The sequence below is a fragment of the Betta splendens genome, chromosome 9 (assembly GCF_900634795.4).
Source record: "Betta splendens chromosome 9, fBetSpl5.4, whole genome shotgun sequence".
NCBI classification, from domain to species: Eukaryota; Metazoa; Chordata; class Actinopteri; order Anabantiformes; family Osphronemidae; genus Betta; species Betta splendens.
This window is the reverse complement of record NC_040889.2, coordinates 20,026,270-20,034,617: the sequence shown is the minus strand read 5'-3', so window position 1 is coordinate 20,034,617 and position 8,348 is coordinate 20,026,270. Positions and strand designations below refer to the sequence as shown.

At 44.5% G+C, this 8,348-nt stretch overlaps 1 protein-coding gene and 1 long non-coding RNA gene across 2 annotated transcripts; one reads left to right on the top strand and one right to left on the bottom strand.

The window, feature by feature from the left end:
• Positions 1 to 2,693: 2,693 nt before the first annotated feature.
• LOC129604642 (uncharacterized) lies at positions 2,694 to 4,545 on the bottom strand. Its single transcript, XR_008695697.1, has 2 exons — positions 4,090 to 4,545; positions 2,694 to 3,928 (listed from the first exon to the last, which is right to left on the bottom strand). It is a non-coding gene; the product is annotated as an uncharacterized LOC129604642 (long non-coding RNA).
• LOC114863138 (cytochrome c oxidase subunit 7C, mitochondrial) lies at positions 3,612 to 5,170 on the top strand. Its single transcript, XM_029163986.3, has 3 exons — positions 3,612 to 3,773; positions 4,544 to 4,691; positions 5,074 to 5,170. Exons 1-2 carry the CDS (start codon positions 3,699 to 3,701, stop codon positions 4,658 to 4,660), a joined length of 192 nt encoding a protein of 63 aa, XP_029019819.1. The 5' UTR covers positions 3,612 to 3,698; the 3' UTR covers positions 4,661 to 4,691; positions 5,074 to 5,170.
• Positions 5,171 to 8,348: the final 3,178 nt, after the last annotated feature.

Sequence of the window (8,348 nt, the reverse complement as noted above, 5' to 3'; positions counted from 1 at the left end):
AGGGGCCCAATTGCTTGTTACATATACAATGAAGCAGTGAATAGCAATAAAGCACACATTTACGCACCCAGAGCCCCGGAAACACACTCACAGAACGCACAAAGCAAACACACTCGTTCCGGTCCAGTGGTTCATTTTGCTGTTCTCCGCATTGTCATTTATAAAGTCACAAAGCTCAAAAGTTTGATTCTCACTTTCACTTCGCGCCAGCGAACGAAAGAAAGAAAAAAAATCTATGCCAGAGGCACGAAAGTTCTGTTACACAGAATAAAAGTTAAATGATTTCTCCAACACACCTTTTGAAGTTTTTGCATTGCCTCAAGGGTAAAATAGAGCAGGACTTACAAGAAATAGAGCCATTGAAAATCGTGTGCAGGCAAATAGAGCGAAAAAGTGGAACTGCACCAAATGAAAAGCGAGTGAATGAGAGCGACTGACCTTGTAAAGGTCTTTGCCTTTTTTCGTTTTGTAACACCGCGTATGGATTCATTTCAAAATGCTCGCTGTGGTGTCAGCGCGAAGCAGCGGGAGCTAATGTGGCACAGGCTGTTGCCATTCTTCACCTAACAAATGGGGGGGCACGTATAGATAATAGGTAAACAACTGCAGTCAACCTACAGGAGGTCCGACACACTTCACTCCAGTGATGCTCACTTCTGCCAAAACAAAATGGAATCAAAATTGTCATGTTTACCTCTGGTCTCCAGAATAATTCCCCAACTAAATCTCCTCCGAATGTGTAATTCAGTCATCAGCCTCCGTTTAGTTCAGAAGAACAGCGATGGTGGCGAACGTGGGGGAGGGAGTTAAAGCCCATTTGTGGCACCAGAGTGTATTAAACTGCTAATATGATTTGGGCAAAAAGCGATGTCGCCAGCCTACGTAGGTAAGGATGCCTGTTGTTTAAAAGGCCTATGTCTGAATGGGTTAAGGTCACGAGTGGGTCGTCCCAAGAGGCTCCATTCAATTTGCCCTTAATCCACTTTGAAGATTAATGTCAAATCAAGCCATGAACGGCCCCAGCGACTTGGCTGGAGGCGGTTTCTGAGTGTATGGCCGTGCGTGCACAGTCTGCATGCGAACAGGAACCCAAGGATCCCACTTCCACAGTGAGATGCTGAGAAGCTACAGCAGACGAATGGCAGGCGTGGAGAAATATAAAGAAAGAGCAGGGAATGGAAAGATGCACCGTCACACGCTCTTCATCTTTTTAGCCCTGTGAGGAAGAAGTGCAGCCGTCCAGACAGACAAACAGACAAACAGAGGACGACCAGCCTGCGAAAAACAGAACATCTCCTTTGTCACTGCCCACGGAAACAGAGAAAAGGAGAATAATGTTGCGATCCAAAGGAGGACTCACTGTTCTGCTGCACGTTCACAAACGCTGTAATTGTACAAATCAGCTCTTGTCAGCGGCAATGATGCAAGACTCCCTAAACTCAGGAGTGCTGCTGCCAAAATTAACTGTCCTCATTGATTAACATTAGCCATTAGCTCTCGGCTCCTTTGTGGAACGCTATTGAATATCCAGACAGCGAGAGAGGGCTGTTGTTTACCTTGGCGCTCTGGTCTGTTCTTCATCATACTGCACCGCCTGATAACTGCACGCAGCAGTTAGTCACCGCACATTTAGATACTATCGTGACTGCCTATAGTCACGCTGTGTTTGCATATATCTGTGAATGCCACGACATTATGTACTATAAATACACACAAGGTGTGTTTTCCTGTGCCGTGCCCCAAGCACGGTTTATGAAAGCGGTGTTTACAAAGGCTGGCTATCAGACTTTAATGGGGATATGTTAATATTTAAGACAGCAGCCTCGCGCACTTGTGTGCACAGTTTGTTTGCACTCCCTACTTCCAAACTGAGGGACTCATATGGATATTGACAGAGCGCTCTTGTAAAAACAGCTTTGCTCGTGAGCCAGGGAAAGTCAATAAGAAGAAATTAAGAGAGCCAAAACAAAAAATGAAAAAAAAAAAAAAAAAAGAAACAAAATGCTTCACGCAGCCAGGATGAATGCAGGAACGTGACGCAGGGCGGATTCCAGGACTGGGCCTCAAACTTTACGACAAGCAGTAATATCAATATTTATAGTAGGGTCTGATGATATTGTTTGTCATGGACACCAGGTGCCGAGACGAGTCCCAATCCTTCATTCGATTTTAACAGATTGTGTTGGCAGAGCGCTGTGGCAGAAGGCCAAGTGATGACCCGGCTGATGGATGCTGCAGCCAGGACAAAGGGCATCCACATAACAGTAGCTGTGCAGATCACAGCAGCCACGTCGGCACGTCCTCCCTGCTCCGTTAGAGGAACACATTTGTACTGGAACAGCACGCATGTATAGAAAACACCACATAAGCCACATAAGAGTGCAATCCTTATGTCAAAGCCGCACAAATGTAAATATACAGAAAGTGGAAAGAGACTTAACAGGAACGCGTTTCCTCTCAGAGCACTCCAAATAGCACTTTAAAAAAATTTCCCAAGGTAGAAAAAATAAACTGTTTCATTTAGCGAGCAGCTACAGTAAGTTGCTCTTTGATGAGTCGTGTCTTTTCCCCATTCATAAAACAGAGGATTCCACTTCTCTTTCTGCAATATATCCTTGTCTGCATTCAGGACATGTTTTCAGGCAATTGGATGTGGAAAATATTAAAACGATTCGTGCACAAACTTGATAAAAACGGTCTATATCTTTATTTTTCTTTCCGCACCTGCTAGTCCCAGCTGCTTGCCAATTCCACAAGTATTTTTTAATATACTTTTAATGTGTTTAAATGTCAAAGCAGAAGATCCTGCTTGTGAGTGACAGAAATCAAAATGAGCAATGAAGAGAAGCATGAAGAGAAGCTAATGCAAACAGACACAAGAGGATGACAAACGCAATACATGACAATAAAACAAGATGGTGTGGGCCAAAATCTGGACATGACAAATGGGAAACAAGTCGAGAGACGAGTGATAGATGGCGACTAGCAAATGAATCAATGCACACAGTCACAGTGAGTGACACACATACCTAATGGCAAAGCTGCAACGTGTTTTAACCTGGGAATCTTCAGATATAAGAAAGAGCTAAAAACTAGATGTCATCATAATAAATTCTCACTATGCAGCAATCCTTGTCAACAATTAATGAATTAAACATCCATGACAGTGACATAAAGCCTAATCTGCATATGTTGTGGAAGGCCTCCTCCATAAGTCATTACATGCTCTATTTCCACACCAGCGATGCATCTGTGACAATGGATGAAAAATGCAGACGGTTTATCAAATATAAGCAAATATCATGCACATGTAAAACCTGTGAGGACAAACATATACACACAAAGACATTTGTCAAAATAGCATTATCTATCAGTGCTTTGAACTATTCTAAGCGCATGTATTTTTGTTTCGACAGCCTGGATAAAAAAAGAGTATATTCGCAGTCACGAATATTTATACTGTGATCTTTCTAATCTCAACCTATGTCTGCGATCTGTCATTTGGATTCTTTCTATAAAGTAAAATCTGTTCTTTCCATCTGTATTTGCGTTTGGTATCCTTTGAACTACATTTCCCAGTCGATACAGCGCCACTTTGTTTCCCACAATCCTCTGCGCCGCTCTGCCGCTCACGGGAACAAGAAGGTCGCACAAGACGCTGTGTTGAGTTGAGCTACAGAAGCAACAGGAGCATAATCATGCTGGGACAAGCCGTCAGGCGGTTCGCGACCTCCGCGGTCCGGTCTTCACACTATGCCGAAGGCCCCGGGAAGGTGAGAGAACCAGCGAGACGTAGCGGCGTTAATGGAAGTGCGGTGTTTTGCGACCGCGGCCTTGTCTGTGTTCGCAGCCTGACGTTAGCTCAGTAGAGGTCATGTCATGTTGTGATAGCAGTCGGTTACGGTGGAAACGCCGAACACACACGAGCCTAAAATTACAAAACATTGTGTGGATTAGGCGAGGCTGTGTGGATTTGTGGATCTATCACATGCATTGTTGTTCGCGGGGTTAGCACTAGCTTTGCAGCCACAATAATACATGCCAGTGATCGTAAACGCTAAGACGTTAGGGGTAAATGATTGTCCTCACCTCACAAACATGATTTTTACAGAATATATTCGATGTGGTTCTAACCTTGAGACATTAGAACGCACGTCTACACGTCCAACTGTGTACGTGCTCAACGTCTTTTCAAACCTGTATAATGCTTCCGCCTACATGTCACAGCAGTTAGCGTAAGGTCACAGCTCTTTCCAGGTCCCAAACACCCGCAAGTGTTCGAGTCACTCAAATCACCGGCTTGTCCGTTTAACATTGTCTGATTTTACATACATTTGATAAAATGCATTATTTCTATGCCTCCGTTTTTTTTTTTTTCTATCATAATTTTTTAACCACAAAGTCACGACAACGACTGGACAGTCTCTTCTTGAAATAAACATACTACAAATAGAATATAATAATTGTAAGTCAGTGCTATTATAGTATTTTGAGTTGTCTGCTAATTGCAATATTCTGATTTTCACTGAATACTTATTTATAGAACATGCCGTTTAACTCGGACAACAAGTGGCGTCTGCTGGGCACGATGGTGGTGTTCTTCGGCGCTGGCTTTCTGTTTCCCTTCATTGTCGTCAGACATCAGATCCTGAAAACATAAAACTCCTCCAGGCTCCTGCTCAGCCTTCAAGGTAATTATGACTGCCATGTTTATCCTGCATATCCTCCTTCATTAAAATGTCACGATGATGTGACATTCACTTCAGTCTTGATTAGCACGGTGACATTCCTTAACTCCGTCTCTGAGCTTACTACTTTAAATGAATTACCTGTGTGACTGTAACAAATCTGACACAGATTCATATTGCTGCTAATGTTGTTTAGATAAGCCTGCACTTTAGGAAGTTAATATGACAGTTTACTGCAGACATTGACGTGTATCAGATGGAAGCAGGTCGGGCTTGTTGTCACATTTATCTTCTCTGCTGTTTGCTCAGAAATTGCTTTTCTGTCATCAAATTTCAGCAAACCAACTTATCACGTCTTGCCTTGTTGCTCTTGTTCTGCCTGCAGGTTGTCACCTGGAACATATTTATCCATCATTGTCCCGTCTGGGCAGAAGAATGGAAATCTCTAAATTGTCTTTGTAAATAAAGTTTGCTCAGATATGCATATGTCTCTTGTTAATCCTTGAGCCTCCCAAATCATGATTGATTTTACATCTACAATGCACTTTGTTCTCCTTATTGCGGAAAAATAAGCTTCAAACGCGAGATTTAAACATGGTCTCTAATTTCGAAATAGTGTAAGTACAACCTTATTGGTAGATCCCAGGATGCACATGCAGTACGTGGTTTGTCTGATGGCAAAAAGACAACACAAAAGTGGAGTGAACCTCTTAACTTTTGTGATTTAAAGTCTTGTGTTGTCACCACCTGAAGCAACTGAATACAATAGAAATTGAAAATATATGGGAGTGCTGAAGAATCCAGTCTTCTCACTCTTATAGCTCTTCTAATGGTCATTGTTCCCTCTCTATAGCTCAGCTCTTCTGCTGAACTCTGCTGAATGCCATCCATTTCAGTTCAATTAACCCCATGCTGCTGGCTATAATTATCCATGGACAAAAAATTAAAAGGCGAGGCATGGCTGCTCACTCGGTGAGGCAGGGTAATGTAAGAGTTGAGAGGTTTGCTATGCCTCAAGTCGTTTTTTGAAATCAGTCTATCATTCGCTTTGTGCTGTATAGCAAAGAGGTGCCAGATTTGTACTAGACGTAAGGAGATACCCACAGGGACAAGCTGTGGGCACGAGGCTTCCTTCCCCGAGTTACACACAACACTTGCAACTCGTAAACCTGTTGGGTGGTTTTGCAATGGCAGTACAGTGGTTGTGACTATGGTGTACAGGGATAAAAGCCAATTCAGGTTGGCTTTTTTGGCAAAAGCCAATTCAGCTTTTGCAAGAAGGTGATAAAATTATCAGACATTTAATGGGGTCGAAAGTGAGCACTGATATTTCACAGCTGCTTGTACTGTTGGCGCTCATCCCATGCTGGGTTGACCTTTGCTGGTAAAGCTCCAGCATACAAGGAAGCCTCTGTGACTGAACATTAAACCCCTCATTGAACATATGACAAACAAACCACATTTTCAAATCCCAATCTAACAAAAGTTTGTTACAAAGTACACAATTAACACTTACACAAGCACAAGTTTACATCCCAGACTCATTTAGCACCTGAACTCCTTGTGTTTACTTTCACCCAGAGGTGATAATGCGATTGAAAACAGTAGGTCAGGTGACGCATCAGGCTCCTTTGAAGCAAATAAGGGGAAGAGACTGCACTGTACGTAATTACCAATCTGCTTAGTGATGTCTCAGTGTGTCTTGTGTTTACCAGGGAAAACGCTCAGCTCATATCCGCGTTAAATGTTTTCTCAGAATGGGCCTTATCAGTATATAATGAAGCATCACAATGATGTGTGCGGGCCTGTATTAGGCGAGCGCGTCTCAAAGGCCATTTTGCTCTGTTGACAGAGAAACTCTCAAGTGCCATTAGCAGCAAATAAGCCTCATTACTCGGCCTGAAGTGTGTCTTTTCGAGTATCTCTCACGCCGGCTTGAAAGGTGACTTTTCGTCGTGCCCTGTATCCAGCGCGTCAACTGAGTAGCAGCGGTCGGTAACGCTGAAGCTATATTTGTCTTTAAAGTGCAGGTCGTCCTGTTCAAGTTATTTTCATCCCATTTACTTACATTAAACTGTAAAAGTTGTGCATTTGCTCTCTGAAGGAGAAGCTGAAGAGACGGCCCGATGGTTTGCTCGGAGGGTTGTACTTTTGCAATGAAGACCATTACAAAGAGGCAGGCTTTGTTCCTCACGAGAGCACAGAGCACAGGTACGAAGAGTCCATCACCTTATCCGATCATCCAAGAGTAAAGAACCTGAACTAAACGCCGGCTCCCTCCTTTGTGTTCATAAATGTTTGAACCGTTCTCTGGCTGGTGAGTGGATGTCAGGCTTCAGAAGTGGAAAGCAGCCAGCGTTATAGGCACAGGGACCGAGCTGCAGCATGTTCTGGCACCGGGCAAGTCGCAGGAGGGGGCCCCGCGGTGCCCCCAGTGTCTGTGTCGCACGTTTTCTATTGGAAAAGAATACATTACAGGAGGATTATGTCCGCAGCATGCCAAGGCTCCTGCAGGAGTTTGTCATGCTGCCATTAGTGTGTGTGTGTGCGTGCGTGTCTGCGCTTTGCCAGCCTTCACACCTTCATTATATGGTGAATTCATTATTGTAATCGTTCTAAATACTTTACATTCTCAGGCGCACACACACTAATTAAAACAAAGTGTAGTCATTAAAGATCAATCCCATACTAGCTTATCACTGTGCTCAACATTATACATACTAATACAATGGATAGGTGGCAGCTTTATTGTATAGTAAGAGTTTCAGCTTTTCATTTGCTTTATTAGCCACAAAACTGCAGCAGTGAAGTAAAAAAGTTATTTCACGGCCAAAATGAAATCAGCTTGTTTGCGGCTTTTGTGGCTAATCGTTACAGCGTTTGTTGATTGTTCAATAGTCGTCTCTCCTGCGTCTCACTTTCAGAATCTAATTATAGACTCATTTGCACTTCAGAGGCGAGGAAGTGGTGCAAACGCGGCGAAGACGTCGTAGTGGGGAGGTTTCACATCCAGCGCAGCATTGTAGTCCAACAGCTGGAGTGATTGACAGCTCCATGAACAGTTACCTGACCCCTGTGGGCGAGACCGACGGGCTCCAATCAGCGCCTTGTTGTAAACGTCCTGCACAGGAGCGCGTCATTGTTCCACCCAATCAATGTATTGCATCCAAACGCAGGGAGAGGCTGCAGGTCGCGGCCGCCCCGTCATATAATCACGATGACTATAGGAGGTGAAAGCAGTTCAGCATCAGCCTGACACCGTACGTCAGGCGAGCGCCAAGGACACGCTCGACTCCCAAGGTTCTGCCGAGGCCCGTCCCCCTCCTCCGCCTCTGTGGGTTCACCTGGAGATGCTGAGCGGAGCAGCGGGGTGGTTCTGTCAGTGCACAGAGATGAAGTGGGCACGTGCCTCCCACTTGCTCAGAGCCAGACTTTGCTGTCTGGGCCAGAGGACGGCGGCCGGTCGGGTACGGAGGCGCTTCGCGTGTGTGGATCGGCGCCGTTTTGGATGCACACGCACACTCAGCCGCCATGAGAAAACCCACCTCCGTGTTACCGTCGGGGGCCGAGGGGCGACGCGCGGCGCACTTTAAAACCTTTTGTTTTTTTTTTAAACGTGTCACGTGCCATTTCAGATTTGATTTGAAAATGAAGACGTGC

Coding starts and splice junctions, on each gene's coding strand:
- LOC114863138 (XM_029163986.3), top strand. CDS start 3,699: ATGCTGGGACAAGCCGTCAGGCGGTTCGCGACCTCCGCGGTCCGGTCT. Junction 3,774..4,543: donor ATGCCGAAGGCCCCGGGAAG/GTGAGAGAACCA, acceptor ACTTATTTATAG/AACATGCCGTTTAACTCGGA.